The sequence below is a fragment of the Myxocyprinus asiaticus genome, chromosome 1 (assembly GCF_019703515.2).
Source record: "Myxocyprinus asiaticus isolate MX2 ecotype Aquarium Trade chromosome 1, UBuf_Myxa_2, whole genome shotgun sequence".
Classification (NCBI taxonomy): domain Eukaryota; kingdom Metazoa; phylum Chordata; class Actinopteri; order Cypriniformes; family Catostomidae; genus Myxocyprinus; species Myxocyprinus asiaticus.
The window spans coordinates 17,057,956-17,079,270 of record NC_059344.1 but is presented as its reverse complement, the minus strand read 5'-3'; the positions used below and the strand labels follow the sequence as shown (position 1 = coordinate 17,079,270).

The following is a 21,315-nucleotide window of genomic DNA, read 5'->3' as shown; positions in this document are numbered from 1 at the left end:
GAGGAAGACTGCTATTTTATTCTATGTTGCTTCACTTTATTTCCAGATATTCCAGAATTGTTGTTTTAAAAATTCTTTAGCAAATATGGGACATTCTAGAATTGGAGGACATTTTCTGTCACACCCATGAAATTTCAAATAATCCATGCACAAAATACTAAAACATGCACTTGTTGTGTAAATTATACTTGTACTGAGACAAAATGTAAATATAGTTGTAGAAGAAAAGTTGTTCCAAAATATTATTTAAAATACCAAGCTCTCGAGCACCCCCTAAAATAACCTTCTTGATGACCAACTTGCATATCAAATATAACAGTTAAAATACGTTTTAAATCTACTTTTTTTTTGTTGCATGATTTTGTTGATATTAATTGTTAAAACAATCACATAATCATCAACATATTTTAAATAATAGTAATTATGCACTGAAGTTGTGTCCCACAACATGCGCAACCCTGTTACCGAAAACTATTTAGCCTGGCAGAGAAAGAGAAAAACAAGTGAGTCACATGACACAGAGGAAATTACATCATCAAGCCATTTGCTAACACCATGGGTAGACCAAAGGTAAGTCCTCTCTTCTATTTTTACTGTATTGTCCAGAATATAAATTGCCATTTTTATTTCTTTTATTGCCACCAGGTAGCCTCAGCATGTTAAGGGAGCATCTGCCCCTACCTCCTTCTGCACTGTATCGGGATCCAGACTGAAGGGACCCCCTACCATATGGCAACACCTGGAGCCCATCTTGAGGGAAATCTGAGAGATATGCCCAGATGTGACAACCATCCATTTTTTGAGCGATGGTCCCTGCACACAGTACAAGCAGCGTGCTTATTTTTACCACTTTTGTACTGAATTTTTCAAGAAGGGGTTTACAAGAGGAACCTGGAACTACTTTGAAGGCAGCCATGGCAAAGGTGCCCCAGATGGTGTGGGTGGCACATTGAAGAGGAGGGCCGACAGGAGTTGATATCCCCATGGCATTGTCCCTGTACCAAGCTCTGAGTGAGGGACAATCAAAGGTGAAATTGTTTTACATTAAGGAGCAAGCTGTGGAGGATGCAGTGAAAGAAATGCCAGCTGACCTTCCAGCCGTACCGTCCACAATGAGGATCCACCAGGTGGTCACTCTTTCACCTGGGAAAATTCTCTACCGAAATGTCAGCTTCATGTGTTCTGCAACAGGGAATCTGGAGTGTGACTGCCAAAAAACCAAGTGCTTCAGCTTTAATCCCACAGATGACTACACAGAAGACCCCATACACAGCACACCAGAAAAAGTGCAGTGGCACAGTCCAGAGGTTGTGGGGAAATGGTGTGCCCTGGTGTACGACTACACCATCTACCATGGGATCATCCAAGAGGTGAATGAGACCCACTGCCAGGTGAAATGTATGCATAGAGTGGGGGTAAACCAATTTTCTGGACAATCTCCTTTGGTATCCCTTCGAGGTTGTGCTGACCCTCATTCCTCCCCCAGAGAACGTTACCTCACGCTACATGGCCATCGCAAGAGAGGTATGAGCAGAGCCGTAGCAAGGTAATCTGGGCCTCCTGACTGTACATTGCTCTGGGCCCCATTCCTATTCAGAAATACAGTTTAGAATTTGTTGTGGGGCCCCCTGGACCTTTGGGCCCCTAGAATCATTACCACCTTTCACCCCAGTAGATACGGCCCTGGGTACGTAATTAAATCTGAACATTATAACATCAGCTTTCTAAAATATTGATCAGTTCATGACTATTTTTGATATGCTCATTCATTTTAATGACATGTTGTCGGCCTACTGTAATATGACTATTTTTTATGTTTATTCATTGAATATTTGATCAGATCCAGTTTGTGGTCTTGTTGACATGTTTATTTTTTATCATTCCTACTCATCCTGTTGATCCTTCATTGAAAAGATATATAAAATATTATTAAACAACATTCCTGTGGTCCTGAGTATTTATTTGTCACATTTATGTCATGATCTACAGTCAAAAGTATCCATTCCACCCCGTTCCTTTACGCAACCCTTTTACTCTAATTTCAACCCTGTTACCATATCATTTTTATTAAAGTAAACTTAAATGATTTTCTCAGCTCACGAGGGTTTAACCTATTGTCCTTTTAATAGTGTGAATGATTATATGCATAATGTATTTGAGCAAATATGTGAAAGTAAATACTGAAATTAGTAATAATAAAAAAAGTGTGACTATTGAAAAGTTGGGCAAGATAGATTTCAAAAGTTGCTTAAATTAATATAAGTCAAGTCCTATCTGAAATTAAATGAGCATTCAATGTGTATGTGACTTTCTTTACTTAATGGTAAAGGATTTATTAAACAGTATTTTAAAATATACTTTTTTTCAGGTTCCTGAGTATTCGTAACAGAGTTGCGCCAAGCATAGCACACAACAAATAAAACATCTCATAAAAAGTGTACCTTTGATGCCTTAGCTGGATGAATCAAATTATTTGATGGTTACCTGTTTTTCTTAAATACATAACAGAAAATGGTAAAATAAAGGGTCAATTTTTCAAAAGTGCTGATACCTAAATTGTCCTCCAGTTCTAGAATGACCCATATACAGAGGGATTCACTAGCGAAAATGCTTCTTCACGCCACAGTGAAAATTTTTAAACTCTTTTATAAATTAATACAAATGTTTTCATTTCATATGATATAATCAGAACAACAATTGGAGTAAAAGGTAGTTGTGTAGAAGGTGTTTGCTTCCCCTGTTAAGAACAATGTCTCAATTTACGTTTTTTACTTTTATTTTTATCACTTTTGGCATTTTATAATATTCTAACTATATTACAACAAATTCTGATTTATTCTGCTTGTAGAAAATCACATTTTAGAGTTACAATTTTAGAACATATCTGTTTCACAAATGAATCTCTATTGCCTTTTCCAGCAGTCAAAATGGGCCCACTTTGCACGTCCATTGCAACAAATCCATTCCTCCCCACTAAATCAAACAATCTGTTGCAGTGTTACAGGGGTTTAGGAAGGTTTGGTTCTTTTTACCATCTTCATTGTGTGTGTGGCCATTCAGTACACATGCATATGTGCACAAACCCTGTTTTTTTTTCCTACTTTATAAATTAAGTTGGGATATAAGAAAGAATTTTAACGTAGAGACAATTACACACATCAGCTTGAACAGTTTAGCCCTTGATGTTAGCATACCCGGCCTTGTTGTGTGTCCCAGAGAGTGACGTATGGAGCATGTTGGGCCTCACTGTAGTTGGACACAACCAAGTACCCTCCAGTGTGAGTGAGCGCTGCAGTACGGAGGCTCAAGAGGGACCAACGGTCCTCAAGCGTGTGCAAGTGCTCTTCAGAAGCCACACTGAAGACGTTGAGATGATGGGCAAAGTATGAGCATATGATCACCTGAAGGGGAGGAGTGGGAGACAGATTCAAAGACAGAATCAGCAAGGAGTGAGAGTCTCCTGAATTCAATTTGATTTCTCGATACCTGCTCATCTCCACTGAGAAGATATTGGTCTATGGAGTTGAACTTGTCTCTTTCAAAGCGTTGTTGTTCATCTCTTTCTCGCATAAGCTCACGCTCCTGTCTCCTCCTTTTTGCTGTCTGGGTCTCAGTGCGCTTGTCCCATGGCATCATCAGGCCTACACAAATGTAAAAATTAAAGGTGAAATGTTTCACTTTTCGATACCTGAAATACCTTCTCGCAGAAATATATACTTCACCTTTGAGGATCGCTTGTTTTAGTTTGCACAGCATATGGAGTTATATGCTTATTTAAAGGGATAGTTCACACAAAAACAAAAATAAATTCTCTTATCATGTACTCACCCTCATGCCGTCCCAGATGTGCATGACTTTCTCTCCAGCTGAACAGAAACAAACATTTTTAGAAGAATATCTCAGCTCTGTAGGACCTTACAATGCAAGTCAACAGAGTCTAAAACTTTGAAGCTCAAAAAGCATATAAAGGCAGCATAAAAGTAATCCATTAGACTCCAGTGGATAAATCCATATCTTCAGATGTGATATGATAGGTGTTTAGAACAATAAACAGATCAATATTTAAGAACTTTTTTACTATAAATTCTCCTCCCTACCCAGTTAGTGGTGATGTGCATGAAGAATGCGAATCGCCAAATACAAATGAAGAATGTGAAAGTGAAAGTGGAGATTTATAGTAAAAACTGACTTGAATATTTGTAATAATATTAATAATGTTTCTCACCCACACCTATCATATCACTTCTGAAGACATGGATTAAACCACTGGAGTCTAATGGATTACCTTTATGCTGCCTTTATATGCTTTTTGGAGCTTTAAAATTTTGGTCACCATTCACTTGCATTGTATGGACCTACAGAGCTGAAATATTCTTCTAAAAATCTTCATCTGTGTTCAGCAGAAGAAAGAAAGTCATACACATCTGGGATGGCATGAGTGTGAGTAAATGATGGGAGACTTTTTCATTTTTTTGTGAACAAAATAAAAACAAATAAAAAAATTGTCTGTTCACTAAATGTACTAGCAAGCTCAAGTTTTATGATTTAGGCTCATGTACTATTTTAATACCTGTCTTCTCACTGGTGGACATAATATGATAATTTTTGTCCATACAGGAGAGCATGGACTCTTTGTAGGATGTCTTGATCCGTCCTTTAATATAGCCAGAGTCCAGATCCCACAATATCAGATGATCCCTAAAGAATATACCGAAGCATTCAAACATAACACTCAAATAACCGTCACCTTACCATATCCATGCAACTTCACGATTACTCAAACTGGACTAAGCAATACAGTAATTTTCTGTTTCTATTTCCTGAATGAGGAAGCAACAAAATATTGCTCAGTTCATACCGTGTTTCTGACAGGCCCAACAGTATTTGACCTTCCAAGAGGTGATAGTCTTGCTGAGGGCAGGGCACGATGAACAGCCCAGTCTGTTTCTTAATGTAGCTCTTTTTAAGAAGGTCATACACAAGCAAAGTCTATAACACATCCAGAAAAAAAAAAAAAAAAGGAATAAAAATGATCATATAACACATTGTTTAAATCATTTTTTGAATTACAAAGTTTTATATATATTTTTAAAGTTGACAAATTTCTTGAAATGTTCATTTGGATAGGAAGGACCCTATCTTGGTTTAGACATAATTAAATATAGGCCCACTATCAAATCACTTTACATACAAAAATGTAATACAATAGGTATTTACAGCGTGAACAGTGTGTACCTGGTAGACAGATGTAGGAGTATCAGTGAAGTTGGTGGTACCGCGATCAGACAGTATATAGAGTTTCAGGTCTCGTACCAGAGTAATGTCTGCACTTGAGAACAGACCATGCTCCACCTGTACAGGACGACCCTTGAATCGCTTCCGCGCCACATTCCATATTCTCACAGTACCAGGCCGGGTGCTTCGACACACAACATACCTGATTTAGAGGAATTTTTATTTTATTTTCTACAATAAAAACATTTAATTTAATTCACAGACAGATAAAATATGCTTTGTACAGTAAGTGAAAAGTGCTATACAAATACAATTGAATTCAACTGAAACATGTGGGGACAGTTCTATTTTACTAAAAGGGATAGTTCACCAAAAAAAAAAAAAAAAAAAAAAAAAACTGTCATCAATTAGTCACTGTCATGTTGTTTCAAAACCAAATTACTTTCTGTCTTCCATGGAACGCAAAAGGAGATATTATACATAATGTTAGCCTCAGTCACCATTTACATTCATTGCATCTTTTTTCTATACAAAGAAAGTGAATGGTGACTAACATACTAACATCTCTTTTCGTGTTCCACGGAAGAAAGTCATATGGATTTGGAACAACATGAGGGTGAGTAAATGATGACAGAATTGTCATTTTTAGGTGAACTATATCTTGAGCATCATTTAGGTATGAAATTATACCTAAACAAATCTTAAATTACATTTTAAATCTATACTTTTGAATACCACCAATAAATCATGCCAAGAGGATTATTGCAACTCTCGCCATGATAAAACATCATTGCATGGTGTCTATAGTGTAATAGCAGCAACTGAGGATATTACAGTAACATTATCTACAGAAACAATGACAACAAACAGCTCCTGCTGTAGCTAGGCTCATTATATTTGCAGCTGTAAACTGCTGATAGACTGGCCGTGTGCATGCTTTTCAGTGGACTTTGTACCTAGGATATCTGTGCATGGGCGTGATCTCTTCTGTGCCATCACTGTGTGCTTTGTGCACATTGAATGTAAGTGTTTGGTCATTTATTTTGGACGCCAAGTTCCACATTCGCAAGTATCGCTCCCCAGCACAGAACCCCACACAGTACTGCAGGTCAGAACACACACCTAATACATAATGAAGAAACAGATGAGGCAAAAAAACAAAAAAAAACAAAAAAAAACAGCAACAACAAATCAACATATAATTGCTTATGGCTGAATTAATTAAAATCATAAAGAATGGATTAGAACAACCATTCTAATATGCTATGTGAAAATAATGTCACAATGCAAAAAAACACACACGCAATGGCTCTACAAACAGTCTTAATTTTGTTAATGCAAAATATAACTTATTTTAATCTTTTGATTTTGGTGCAAAATATGACTTGGACATGTTCTTGACAGGCTATTATACCTCTCTTTCTGTACATATTAAATTATAAATATCCAAGTGTGCTCCACAGTGCATAACTATCATGAAAGTCATGTGTGTTTGTTTTGACTAAAGAGTCACAAAGCTGTTCAATGCTGGAGGCAATAATGCTCAACGGGTTTGTTGACTAACCAGCAGCCAGCAGGCCAGGAAAGCGTGCAATGTGTTTATGGTCTTCAGTCTCAAGGTTCCAAGTAATAATCTCTGTGGTGCCGCTCTGAGGGGTGGGGCAAAAGGCCACAGTGTAGGAACCTCCCCCAGCAATGGTGACCTGGGAAATGTAGTCTTGACTGCAACCCATTATAGAGCGCAGGTACTGAAATGATGCTGCGCTGAAGAGTTCGATGTGAATGATTTCATTATGTCTCTTATAGGGATATCTGTAAAATAAGACATAGATATAATGACTGTCAATAGCCCCTTTCACACATGCTACCTGGTAAATTGCAGTAAAATCGTTGTGATTGCATTTACTGGTAAACATACCACAACTGCTGTTCACACATGCAGCGGTTTCTGTATTATTATTTTTTTTTTTTTTTAAATTTTGTGACCATTTTGCGACCATTCACACATCAGCACCAAAATGAGATTTAAATGGTTATTTTATCAGTAGACAAATTTCTTTGTCACTTTTAGGCTGGATTACACTACACAACTTCTAAAATATGAACAGAATTTAAAAATACTAGGCATCATACACTTACCGATTAAGTAAATGTTTACAGATGTAAATAATGTAAATAAACATGATTGTATGGGAGTTACCGTTTATGTGGCTGACTCTGTTCCAAGTCTCAAAAGAAACGGGAAAAGTGAATTCAGGTGCAGTCTTGGGTGGAGAGCAGAGACTGCGATATGAGTTGAAAGTGAGTGGTTAAATGTTCCCTATCGATTCAGTTCACTCGACACTGCAGTGAAACTCTTTGGGGAATTCCTTTTCTACAACCTATTTGAAGCCCTTGTATCATAACGGCAGTCTTATGATTGGCAAAGGTGTTTGAGCCCCGACCTTTAAGGCGCGCATTTGCCCTATATAAGCTGGCACTCAATCACCATTTCTTCAGAATTTTCTTCTTTCAAGACCGACTTGACTACAACAATCATCTCATCTTGATCAGCCCTCTCTTCACCGTCGACCTACACCTTCCAGCAGATGAAATTTCCCTGCAGATACATCAGGACGTTCTTTGCCTGACTCTCAGCACGTCCTGCAGCGAAAGATTCACCCACCCACTCTAGTGTCAAGGCGGAGAGTTTCTCCGCCTTGCTGCCGGAATCAGCTCTTCACTTCAGAGAGACATCTACCCGCTTCCCGCAGCATCCAGGCAGGAGCTGTATCCTTTGATACACACACATGTATATATATATATTTGTGAGAAATAGGCCTCAGATGGAACAATGTGACCTTTTTATGCTGATGCTTGCTTATCTTCTTTGTATGTTTTCGGGACTGTCTTGAGCACAAAATGTACTTGATAAGAATGTACTTCTGTAAGCGAGAGGAAACAACCCCATATATGGAGGACTGAGAAAGTTCGAGGTAAAGGGTGTAACCAACCTTGTGTGACAAGAACCATATAAACAGCTTGCTTGCTTTTAATAAATGGAAAAACTGCTTGTGACATTCTGTGTCCGTGTATTTCTTCCCACCGGTGAATTCATCTCCTGATCGAAGATTGACTGCGAGGAAGGCAGAATAAAGTGTCCGAATCGTATTTTACTTACAATATTTGTGTAATACTCCGTCCAAGTGACGTAAAACACTCTATAAATGAGCTGCTTATGTGTGCGCGTCTTTTTAAATATGTCGTATCACAAGTGTTCCTGTGAGGAACACATCGCTCTGTCAGACCAACATGAGAGCTGCGTTCGCTGCCTGGGCTACACCCACACTGGAGCAGCTCTCATGGGGACAGACTGCCCTCACTGTGAGGACATGAGTCTCAAGACACTCCGCTCTAGGGTCGCTCTCGTTCTGAGGGATGATTCTGCCTCTCGCACCCTTCCAAATGCTTCCTCTATGTTAAGTCTCGAGGGACCACATGAGGAAGCACGGTGGGGCCGCGAGGTAGAGATGGAAGAACCTGAGGAGGATCTCATGCTGGCGCAAGCCCCACGAGCCCCTTGATCTTCCCACACAGTGTCACTGTGCAGTACGCATGTGACGACCTCCGGCCCTCTATGAATGAGCATGGTGTTGTTGTATTCGGTGGGTCTGACGATGATAATGATGCCGTGTCCCTCGCAGCATCGGACATGGGAGAATAGTCCTGCTCCTCCCAGCTAGGGTAAGGAGTGTGCACTAGCCATTGATACGAGTTACTCTGCGTCATTGCACGGGCGGTCAAGGAGCTTGGCCTTGAGTGGTCTCCTGTTGAGCCAGAAAATTCTCATCTGAATGAATAATTCCTGCACACCGTTCGCCGTCAAAAGGCCGTGGTTCAGAAAGCAGTGTCATTCTTCCCTGAGGTTCACACAGAGCTTACTGAAACCTGGAGCGCGCCCTACTCTGTGCATGCCCAGATCGGAGGGGCTGCCATCCTCAGGCATATTTTAGAGTGTTTGTACTGTGATGCAAATAGTGCTGTCAGTCCCCTGTGGGAAGAATCCCCCTGGAAGTATAACGTTTATAGGAATCTAGAGCTCATGCCTTTTCCATTATGTTTTGACTTGCCCCTTCCCCGCTCTTCTTGCCAGGAACGAGTCAGTTTTTATTGCAATGCATCCTTGCATCGCTTGAATAACACGCATACCCCATAGCGGCTGCTCGACGCGTGCTGAAGGCTGAAAAAGCTCTTTCTTCCTCTCCATCCAAACTCACTCGCCGTGATAACCATGGTTGATTGGTGTCTATTGTTTGCTCGCTTGAGCCTTTACACTATTAGCGCTCTGCATGGATGCATGTTGTGCTCTGAATGAGAAGATCCCGTCTGATAAGCAGAGGCTATCTGTGCCCGTTATCTGCACCCACTCGCACGTTTCGCGATTGTGTGGCATGCTTCCGGGCATCTCAGAGGAAAATCAACCCACACTCCACACAAAATGCTCCTGTCTTATAAACAGCATCTCCCCTCAACACACGCTCGAAACTCGGCGCCCACCCGTGTATTACGTGAACGTGTGGCACGCGTTACCGATCATTTCACAGAGTGTTAAAGAAAGGGTAGTGTGGGGGCCTGGGTAGCTCAGTGGGTAAAGATGCTGACTACCACCCCTGCAGTCGTGAGTTCAAATCCAGGGTGTGCTGAGTGACTCCAGCCAGGTCTCCTAAGCAACCAATTTGGCCTGGTTGCTAGGGAGGGTAGAGTCACAAAAAGTATCCTATAATGTGGTTCGCTCTCGGTGAGGCACATGGTGAGTTGTGCATGGATGCCGCGGAGAATAGCATGAGGCCTCCACATATGCTATGTCTTCGCGGTAATGCGCTCAACAAGCTACGTGATAAGATGCACGGATTGACAGTCTCAGACATGGAGGCAACTGAGATTCGTCCTCCGCCACCCGGATTGAGGTGAGTCACTACACCACCACGAGGACTTAGAGCGCATTGGGAATTGGGCATTCCAAATTGGGGAGAAAAAGGGGAGAAAAAAAAAACCGGTAGTGTGCAGTTCTACATTCCGGTTCGTGACACGGCCACCTCACTTCAATGGCGTTCTATCCTCCATGTTACAGTGCAGGACACGCCCATTCTGCACTCCGAGATAGTAAATCTCCTTGTGAGAGATGCAATGGGTTCGTTCTCCAAAACTCCCCTACGGCCTATTTACACCTGAGAAATTTGAATTTGAGCCCTCTTTGGGTTCTGTTCATAATAAGCACATACAAACAATTCTCTCTCTTATGTTTGCACACTCGTAAACCATCTCTTAATGTACTTATTAACGTTGGCTCAGGTCATTCTTGAGAATTTGCCTTGCTTCCTCATTCACACACTGTACACAACCGCTTCCCAATGGTGAGCAGCAGATTGGTCTGGCTACTCTAGCGCCATGGACAGCTCCAAACCTTTGTCAGCAGGGTGTTATGCTGGGTCAGGTTTTCAGATGGAAAGTGGTGACCACGGATGCATCCAACATGGGTTGGGGCACGCTGTGTGATGGATGCACAGCTTTCAGCACTTGGATGGGTGCAAAACGGCTGTGGCACATCAACTGCTTGGTAATGCTTGCTGCCGTCTTAGCTGTGAAGGCTTTCCATTCCGACATAGTGATTCATCACGTTTTGATTCAGTCAGACAATATTTCAGTGGTAGTGTACATAAATCGCCAGGGCGGCACTCGATCACTACCAATGATGAGCCTCGTGTGGAGCACAGGCCATCTTCTCTCCCTACGCGCAACATATGTTCCAGGCCATCTAAACTGTGGAGCGGACATGATGGCAGGAGACTTCATCCCCAGACGGTTCTGAGGATTTGGGAAATGTTCGGCGAAGCGGAAATTGACCTATTTGCCTCCGCGGAGACAGCCCACTGCCCTCTTTATCCCAAGCCCCAATGGAGGTGGATGCCTTGGCCCACAAGTGGCCAACAAAACGCAAATATGCATTTCCCCCAGTACATCTTCTTCACTTTGTTATTAGCAAAGTCCAAGAGGGCAAGGAAACAGTTCTGTTGGATGCGCCATAATGGCCCAACCAGCCATGGTTTCCGGAAATGACGGCCCCCACCTTGGGAAATACCACTGCTCACTCAAGCGCAGGGCACAATTTGGCATCCTCAGCCGGAGCTGTGGAACCTACACGTATGGCCCCTGAATGGAGCACAGCGAAAGAGCCTGAATTGGCTCAGTCTGTAATGAACATCATTTTGCAGGCTACAGCACCATCTACGAGATGCCTTTATGCACTAAAATGGTGTGTGTTTGCGGATTGGTGCTCTACATGCATCAAAGACCCAGTTAATTGCTCCTTAACGTAGATCCTTACTTTCCTTCAAAAGCAGTTGGATGCAGGTCTCACTCCATCAACACTTAAGGTCTATGTAGCAACCATCTCAGCATTACACACCCCAGAGGCTGGCTTCTCTATAGGCAGACATGATCTAATCATAAGGTTCATTAGGGGAGCAAAAGCAATTGAACCCCCCTCACCCTGCTACGGTTCCATCATGGGACTTAAATCTGGTGCTGAGGGCACTTCGTTTGTTATGGAGGATGCACAAAAGGCATGTCCATTTCCAAACAAAGGCTCTCTCACTGGATCGTTGATGCGATCACCCATGCTTATGAATCACAGGGTGTGAGATGCCCTATTAGCAAGGCCTCCTCATGGGCATGGAAAAATAGTGCATCCCTACAGGATATATGCTCTGCAGCAGGATGGTCTTCGCAGGTTCACGAGGTTTTATAACCTAGATGTGGCACCCATTGCTTCACGAGTCCTCTCTGTCTAGAGAGCTATTTCAACACCCAGCGGGTGAGTCCTAGCTCCTTATTAAAGGTGGGCTACCTGTTATAATTATAATACAGCCGCCTGTGTAGGCTGCTATCCAATTTACTCCCACTAGAAGTCACAAGCACTTCCAATAGAATAAAACCTCCCTCCCTACCTCTGGTTATGAAGAGGTGAAATTATTCTGTGTGTATTATATACTCATATAGATCCTCAGATTGAGATTAACTTCCTGTATGGTTTTTACCATGTGGGGTTATTCATTTTCATACACACTTGAAGACATATTATAATAAGTCACCGCCCGACAGGCCCGTGACCTCATATACATATTCTTCTAAGTGTTTATACCCTGGTGCATCTTAGAGTATGACGCTACATAGTGCGGCGTGATGGGACTCCGTTCCCCAAAGTGTTTCACTGCAATGTCGAGTGAACTGAATCGCTAGGGAATCTCTCCGGTTACACATGTGAACTCGGTTCCCTGTGATGAAGGGAACAAGACATTGCAAAACTTGGCCACACTGCTACTTCAGAGTTTCGAGGTACGAACCATGCGTTCTTGTCCTTCAGTCAGAAAATTCTGAAGAAACGGTGATTGAGCGCCTGCTTATATAGGGCAAATGCGCGCCTAAAATGGTGGGACTCAAACACCATCGCCAGTCATAAGATTGGCGTTATGATACAAGGGCTTCAACTAGATCGTGGAAAAGGAATTTCTCAAAGCGTTTCACTGCAGTGTCTCGTTCCCTTCATCTCAGGGAACCGAGGTTTCATGTGTAACCGGAGACGTTTTCTCCTCTTTGAGCACTTGCTTGCCATCTCCATTTGTTCCTGGTCCAGTGTCGTGGCCATGCACGGTCAATTTCCGTTGGCTGCTCATTGTATGACTTCATATTTGAATCGTGGAGCATCAAACACTATGAGATTTCCTCTACAGTCTGCTCTAAAATATCAAATATTTTTATAATCTCTGAATAAATGGAATTATTTTCAGGGTTCCCACTCTTTTCAAGGTACAATTTTGTAGGACATTTTTTGTGCCCAACAAGTGAAATATTCAAGCAAAAACGCGTGCGTCCATTTAATTTTAGCTTTTATTTTGGCGTTTCCGTTTGTTTTTGATGGTGGTTTCTCACCTCCAGTTAAGTAGTTTGTTACATGGACCAGTGTATTATTAATCCCGTAAAGCTGGTGTTTAATTAAATAAATACATAGTCTGTATGTGCTGCGCACAAGAGCGTGTGTGATTGGTGAGGTGTTTTCAGTGTCTGTGTGCCCGGCTTCACACACTCATTTTGAAGTGCACATCACTTAATTAGATTGTATATTTGTTTAATTAAATCACAGACTTCTGCAGTTTAATTATCACACTAGCACATATCGCAATTTTAATTTGATTGTTTGTGCATTCAAACATTCATATTCGTCCAAATATGACATATTCCATGACATTCTGTGTTGTATAGCTTATATAATTTTTATGAATAGATTCTGTGATTCCGTCCGTGTTTTCCACATACTACAGTTGGTAATCGTGATATAAGCTGACTCTGATCGTTGAATTATTGAAAATTAATTCATATACCAAGGTACCATGCTACTAAATACCAACCCAGGATGTGAATGAATTTTCAAAAAAATCTGTGGTCCGACCGCTATCGTTGTCTAAAGTTTACAACTCAAGTGGTTTTTGGTTTACATCTATCTATCTATCTATCTATCTATCTATCTGTCTGTCTGTCTGTCTGTCTGTCCGTCTATCTATCCGTCTGTCTGACTGTCTACCTACCTACCTGTCTGTCTGTCTGTCTGTCTATCTGTCTGTCTATCCATCGGTCTGATTGCCTACCTACCTACCTATCTGTCTGTCTGTCTGTCTGTCTGTCTGTCCGTCTATCTATCCATCTGTCTGATTGTCTACCTACCTAACTACCTACCTATCTGTCTGTCTGTCAATCTATCTGTCTGTCTGTCTATTCATCTGTCTGATTGTCTAACTACCTACCTACCTATCTATCTGCCTGTCTGTCTGTCTGTCTACCTGTCTCTCTTTCCATCTGTCTGTTTGTCTACCTACCTATCTGTCTAGCTATCTGTCTGTCTATAGTACCTACCTGTCTGTCTACCTGTCTATCTATCATCTGTCTGTCTGTCTGTCTATCTATCCATCTGTCTATCTGTCTGTCTACCTACATGTCTGTCTATCTACCTACCTGTCTGTCTGTTTGTCTACCTACCTACCTGTCTATCTATCTACCTGTCTGACTTTTTATCTATCCATCTGTCTGTCTGTCTATTTATCTGTCTGTCTACCTACCTGTCTATCTATCTATCTATCCATCTGTCTGTTTGTCTATCAGTCTAACGGTTTGTCTACCTACCTTCTGTCTGTCTGTCTGTCTGTCTATCTAACTATCTGTCTACAGTACCTACCTGTCTGTCTATTTATCTATCTGTCTGCCTACCTGTCTGTCTTTCTATCTATCCATCTGTCTGTCTGTCTGTCTATCTATCATCTATTTATCTGTTTGTCTGTTGTTAGAAATGCACGATTAACATGTTTAGGGATCATGTGCAACTTGTGACTGTGTGATAAGTCAATATTTAATATTACCTGCAAAATAGCAGTAAATACTGAGAGCTAATTTCAACAGCTTGTATAGATGCTGCAGGGTGCTGTGCTTTCAGAGTGGACAACACAACTCCACCCTTCGCATTGAACACTGCTGCCTCTCTGCCATCCCTAGCAATGAGAATTAATGGAAAAAACAAAAACAAGAAATAGCATGAGAGCAAGTTTCATTCAGACCCTGACAGGTGCAGTCTCTGTGGTCTGTTAACGGTCTGTTAGTGCCTCTGTTACAGCTGCACAGACAGAAATGACATAAGCTGACACACAAAACTCATATAATATGACCTTCTGTAGAAAATAAAATACTAAATATTTTCATTTACTGTAATTTTCAAGGTATAGTTAGGAACTGCACATATAGACAGTCTGTTGTTTGAGGTGGGGGGAGACACACAACACAGGCTATTTTCTCACCTGTGTCTTCCAAAAAAGCACTACAACTCAACGTGTTTGGAGCTCATGTGTTAAAGCAGAGGTGGCCAAACTTTTTCCTACGAAGGATGTCGGCCGAAAGTAAACATTGCATTATATCAAACTGTATTATATTAAAATATAAAAGTTGCCCTGGTTCCCCTCCTTTTTGATTTCATAATAAAAATAAAACATTACTCTGCAATCTGCTGAATTAATGCAATGAAAAGCTGTGTCAATGGCATTGTTATTTTTATTTGTATTTTTTTTCACTCTTGTCATACACTGATCAGCCACAACATTAAAACCACTGACAGGTGAAGTGAATTACATTGATTATATAATTTCAGTGGCACCTGTCAAGGGGTGGGATATATTAGGCAGCAAGTGAACAGTCAGTTCTTGAATTTCATGTGTTGGAAGCAGGAAAAATGGGCAAGTGTAAGGATCTGAGCGACTTTGACAAGGGCCAAATTGTGATGGCTAGACGACTGGGTCAGAGCATCTCTAAAACGGCAGGTCTTGTGGGGTGTTTATGGTATGCAGTGGTTAGTACCTACCAAAAGTTGTCCAAGGAAGGACAACCGGTGAACCGGTGACAGGGTCATGGGAGCCCAAGGCTCATTGATGTGCGTGGGGAGCGAAGGCTAGCCCGTCTGGTCTGATCCAGCAGAAGAGCTACTGTAGCACAAATTGCTGAAAAACTTAATGCTGGCCATGATAGAAAGGTGTCAGAACACACAGTGCATTGCAGCTTGCTGTGTATGGGGCTGCGTAGCCACAGACCGGTCAGAGTGCACATGCTGACCCATCCACCACAGAAAGCGTCTACAGTGGGCACGTGAGTGTCAGAACTGGACCATGGAGCAATGGAAGAAGGTAGCCTGGTCTGATGAATCACATTTTCTTTTAGATCATGTGGAGGGCCATGTGTGTGTGCGTTGTTTACCTGGGGAAGAGACGGCAGCAGGATGCACTATGGGAAGAAGGCAGGCTGGCAGATGCAGTGTGATGCTCTGGGTAATGATCTACTGGGAAATCTTGGGTCCTGGCATTCATGTGGATGTTACTTTGACACGTACCACCTACCTAAACATTGTTGCAGACCACGTACACCCCTTCATGCAATAGTATTCCCTGATGGCAGTGGCCTCTTTCAGCAGGATAATGCATCCTGCCACACTGCAAATAATTTTCAGGAATGGTTTGAGGAACATGACAAAGTGTTCAAGGTGTTGACTTGGCCTCCAAATTCTCCAAATCTCATTCCGACTGAGCATCTATGGGATGTGCTGGATCCATGGAGGCCCCACCTCACAACTCACAGGACTTAAAGGATCTTGATGCCAGATACCACAGCACACCTTCAGAGGTCTTGTGGAGCCCATGCCTCAACGGGTCAGAGCAGTTTTGGCGGCAGGGGACCTACACGATATTAGGCAGGAAGTTTTTAAAGGAATATTTCACCCAAAAATGAAAATTTGCTGATAATTTACTCACCCTCAGGCCGTCCAAGATGTATCTGAGTTTCTTTCTTCATCAAAACAGAATTTAAGATTTTTAGGATTTCATTTCAGGCCTCCTCCTTTAAACAATGCAAGTGAATGTCCTCCATTTTTTGACGGTCCAAAATGCATATTTAGGGTGCATCAAAATAATCCACACGACTCCAGTCAACAAATAAATTTCTTCTGAACCCAAACGATTGATTATTTTTAGAAACAAAACAATACTTATTTATTTTTTAACTACAAATGTTTGCTTCCGTTCATCTCTGTGACGCGTGCTCATGAGAGGGATGACGTAAGCTCGTTGGTAAGGTCACGCGTCACGTGGAGGAGGAGGCAGGAAGTGCGTCATTGTTTGCAATTATTTTTGATTATTTTGATGCACCCTAAATATGCATTTTGGACCTTCAAAAAATTGAGGACATTCACTTGCATTGTTTAAAGGAGGAGCCCTGAAATGAAATCCTAAAAATCTTAAATTCTGTTTTGATGAAGCAAGAAACTCAGATACATCTTGGATGGCCTGAGGGTGAGTAAATTATCAGCAAATTTTCATTTTTGGGTGAACTATTCCTTTAATGTTGTGGCTGATCGGTGTATATGGCAAGGCAAGCCAAATCAAAGGTCATCACGTGCCAACTTTGGCCCGCGTCAGTTTTGACCCAAAACTGATTAGATCGCTTCAGAAGACATGGATTAAACCACTGTAGTCGTATTGATTACTTTTATGCTGCCTTGATGTCCTTTTCGGAGTTTGAAAATTTGGTCACCATTCACTTGCATTGAATGGACAAACAGACATCATATCTCCATTAAAATATCTTCGTTTCTGTTCCGTGGAAGAAAGAAAGTCATATGAGTTTAAGATGACATAAGGGTGAGTAAATGAGGAGAGAATTATTATTTTGGCGGGAACTAATCCTTTATACCTTAGTTTTTGGCTCTGACTACTGTGATTGTAATGCCAGACTTAGACTGCTTCGTATCACTAGCCTACCCAGTAACTACGTTTACCTATTTTGTGTGTGTATGGGTAAAATCTGAAATCCTGAAATCCTGCATGTTTTAATTAAAATCTAAAAGGGTTAGGGGATAAAAAATATTTTATTAGATCAGTATAAAAACCACAGAAGTCAATGGAAAGTCCCCACCATGACAGAAGACCAAATGTCTGTGTGTGTGTGTGTGCTTGTGTTTGTGTTTGTGTGTTTGTTTGTGTGTGTGTGTGTGTGTGTGTGTGTGTGTGTGTGTGTGTGTGTGTGTGTGTGTGTGTGTGTGGGGAGGGGGGCGGGGGGGCAGGTTTGGGTGGTTTACGAAGACATTTCTAGTGTCCCCATAATTCATAATACTAAATTATGTTTTTTTAAAAATGTAAAAATGCAGAAAGTTTTTTGTGAGGGTTAGGTTTAGGGGTAGGTTTAGGGTTAGGGTATAGAATCTATAGTTTGTACAGTATAAAAATCATTATATCTATGGAGAGTCCTCATAATGATAGCTGCACCAATGTGTGTGCGTGTGTGCGTGTGTGTATTGGGGGGGGGGGGTCCTCCTCTTTTGTTTTAAAGTTACAGAGTTACACGAAACCACCATGAGAAAGCCAGTAGCTAGTAATGTGCACACACACTCACACACACAGGCTGGGTGAGAAGCCGACTCTTAAATAATACAATAGGTCATTGTATGACCAAATAATGGAAATCTGTCCAGGAACAGCAGCATTGTTTTCTCACATGGCTAGCAACTGGATATGAACCATCTTATAATTAATAAATACTAATATTATTTAAGAACAAACTATTATAAATAATACAAATGAACCTGTAGGCGAAGAGAACATAGTCTTTAACAGAGTGGTGAGAGACCAATATGGAGTGATCTTTGTGAATGGGCTCAAACTCAAGGGCAATCTTTACCAAACACAACAGCGAACAGGAGGCCACAAGATCAAACACCTAACAGAGGAACAAAGTGAAAGAGACATAGAGAGAGAGAGAGGAAATTAATGGACAGATAACTGGTAATTTGCGATATAAATTATATAAAAGCGATATTGAATAAAAGTTAAGCTCAATCGACAGCTTGTGGCATAATGATGATCCCCACAAAAAGTAACTTTTACTTGTCCCTCCTTTACTTTATAAAAAGCAGAAATCGAGGTTACATTGATGCACTTACAACGGAAGTGAATGGGGCTAGTTTTTGGAGGGTTTAAACACAGAAATGTGAAGCTTATAATTTTATAAAAGCACTTACATTAATTCTTCTGTTAAACTTGAGTATTATTTGAGCTGTAAAGTTGTTTAAAGTGTAATTTTTACAGTTGTTTTATGGTTTATAGCATTACATTGTAAAATTGGATATAACTTCAGATAGAAAATGTTAGTTAGTGCGCTTTATCACACTAAAATCATGTCAACACATATTGTTTATGTCTTGTGGCTTTATTTTTGAAACAGTGCGTATTTGAACGAATGGCCTCATTCACTTCCATTGTAAGTGCCTCACTGGAACCCAGATTTTTTATTTCTTTTAAGAAAAGGAGGGACAGGTTGAAATAATTTTTTGTGGTATTCAACATTATGCCACAAATGGTGTCGATCGAGCTTAACTTGTATTGAACCTAAAATATTCCTTTAAATGCTGTACAAATGTATGCAAGAAGATAAATCTGATTAAATGCATTCACAATGTCTGTGTAGGAATTAACAGTGCATGTCTGCCTGATGTCTCACCTTAACCAGGTGACTTCCGTCATAAAACACTGCCAGCAACCGGCCCTCACAGGCAGATGTAACCACAGGAACATCCAAAGCCTCCTTCTCCATGTAGAGCACCTTCCCAGAATTCACCTCTCTCATCTGCAGCCAGTGGCCCATCTGTAGCACCAGCACACTGTCCTCCAGACAGAGCAAGAGTGAGTCAGCTGCCCAGTCTGCTGCAGAGCTCTGAGCTCTGGGTAAAGATTGCACTGGCCTGCTTAGGTTGTCCAGATGCCATAGATTCAGCGTTCCATCAGAAGAACAGGAAACTATATGGTGCTGACAATGAGCCAGGGCTGTCACAGAACTCATGTGACCTGGTTAAAGGGATAATACACCCAAAAATGAAAATTAAGTTATAATTTTCTCACCCTCGTGTTGTTGCAAACCTGTATGACTTACTTTCTTCTGTGGGACACAATAGAAGATGTTAGGCAGAATGTTAGCCTCAGTCACCATTAATTTTCATTACATCTTTTCTTTTTGGAGTGAATGGTGACTGTGGCTAACTATCCCATTAAATATGTGCCAGGATGTAAAGGCAACACCATTTGGTCATTATGTTTTAAAGAACATCTTATTTGAATGTTATGTTCTTTTGCCAAATTCCATTGCAGGTCATAAAAATAATAAAGTTATGTATGATTTTATACACAGCAGTTAACTTTTACATACATACAGGGTTGGGAGGGTTACTTTTGAAATGTATTCCATTACAGAATACATGCTGTAAAATGTAATTTGTAATGTATTCCGATAGATTACTCAAGGTCAGTAACGTATTCTAAATACTTTGGATTACTTCTTCAGCACTGGTAGATTTTTTCACTTGTTTTGACTATAAAAACTCTGTACAGTACAGTGAGACAAAATATACATGTTAAAAATACATTCTCTGAAAAACCTAAATATCTTATGCAGTGTTGTTTCTAAAACAAGATGAATCTAATTGATCTTGTATTAAGGATTTTTAGATATTTTTACAGAAAAACAATACAAAAATTATCAAGAATAAGATTTTTGCCCTAATATCAAAGATCTTACTAGATAAAAAGAAATTATGATCCAACGTGAATATCCTGTTACATGTATTCCATTACTCCCCAAACCTGCATACATAGCATACAGTAGTACTTAATACTTATTACTAAAAGAAGCAGGTCTTAGACAGAGATGAACCAAAAATCACTGGCTGAATGGTGACGTTTGGATTCAGAGTCCTAGAATTTATATACACGTACCTGAAAGGTATGTGTGTACAAGTCCACCTGGAGGAAGCAGGCAGGTGTAAGAGGGCACAAGAACCGGCAGAGATGATCTCTTGCATTGTACTAACAGAGCATGCAGAAAGGAATATTGTCTTGGGTCACCTAGAACAAAACACACACTATGTTTAGGGTTGCCAACTTTCCACCAACCATATACAGAGCAGGGGAATCTCTTGACAACTGTATGTAAAAATGATTATGATGAAACAAAAAAAATTTAAATAAAAAATAATATTTGTAAAAATAATACTGGTATGTTCTCGTTTTTTTTTAAATACAGGACAAACTCTGTGGATTTAAGACGGAACTCAATTCTAAGCCCATAAAAGAATAGTTCATCCAAAAATTTAAATTCTCTCATCATTTACTCACCCTCATGCCATCCCAGATGTGCATGACTTTCTTTCTTCTGCAGAACACAAATTAAGATTTTTAAAAGAATATTTCAGCTCTGTGGGTCCATACAATCAAGTGAATGGTGACCGGAACTATGAAGCACCAAAAAGCACATAAAGTCAGCATAAAAGTAATCTATAAGACTCCAGTGGTTAAATCCATATCTTTAGAAGTGATATGATAGGTGTGGGTGAAAAACAGATCAATATTTATGTCCTTTTCTACTATAAAACTTCACTTTCACTTTGGCGATTAGTATCCTTCGTGCACATTT

The 21,315-nt window shown here is 40.6% G+C and overlaps 1 protein-coding gene across 1 annotated transcript in view; it reads right to left on the bottom strand.

The window, feature by feature from the left end:
- LOC127415919 (uncharacterized) overlaps nucleotides 1-21,315 on the bottom strand; it is a 49,242-nt gene that overhangs the window by 2,996 nt on the left and 24,931 nt on the right. The window contains exons 16-26 of the mRNA XM_051654972.1: nucleotides 20,619-20,747; nucleotides 19,351-19,694; nucleotides 18,437-18,570; nucleotides 14,682-14,810; nucleotides 6,800-7,047; nucleotides 6,192-6,357; nucleotides 5,236-5,437; nucleotides 4,859-4,989; nucleotides 4,571-4,698; nucleotides 3,487-3,641; nucleotides 3,195-3,401 (exon numbers count right to left, since the gene is read on the bottom strand). Of these exons, the coding sequence (XP_051510932.1) occupies nucleotides 3,195-3,401; nucleotides 3,487-3,641; nucleotides 4,571-4,698; nucleotides 4,859-4,989; nucleotides 5,236-5,437; nucleotides 6,192-6,357; nucleotides 6,800-7,047; nucleotides 14,682-14,810; nucleotides 18,437-18,570; nucleotides 19,351-19,694; nucleotides 20,619-20,747 (1,973 nt within the window). The remainder of the gene's footprint in view (nucleotides 1-3,194; nucleotides 3,402-3,486; nucleotides 3,642-4,570; nucleotides 4,699-4,858; nucleotides 4,990-5,235; nucleotides 5,438-6,191; nucleotides 6,358-6,799; nucleotides 7,048-14,681; nucleotides 14,811-18,436; nucleotides 18,571-19,350; nucleotides 19,695-20,618; nucleotides 20,748-21,315) is intronic.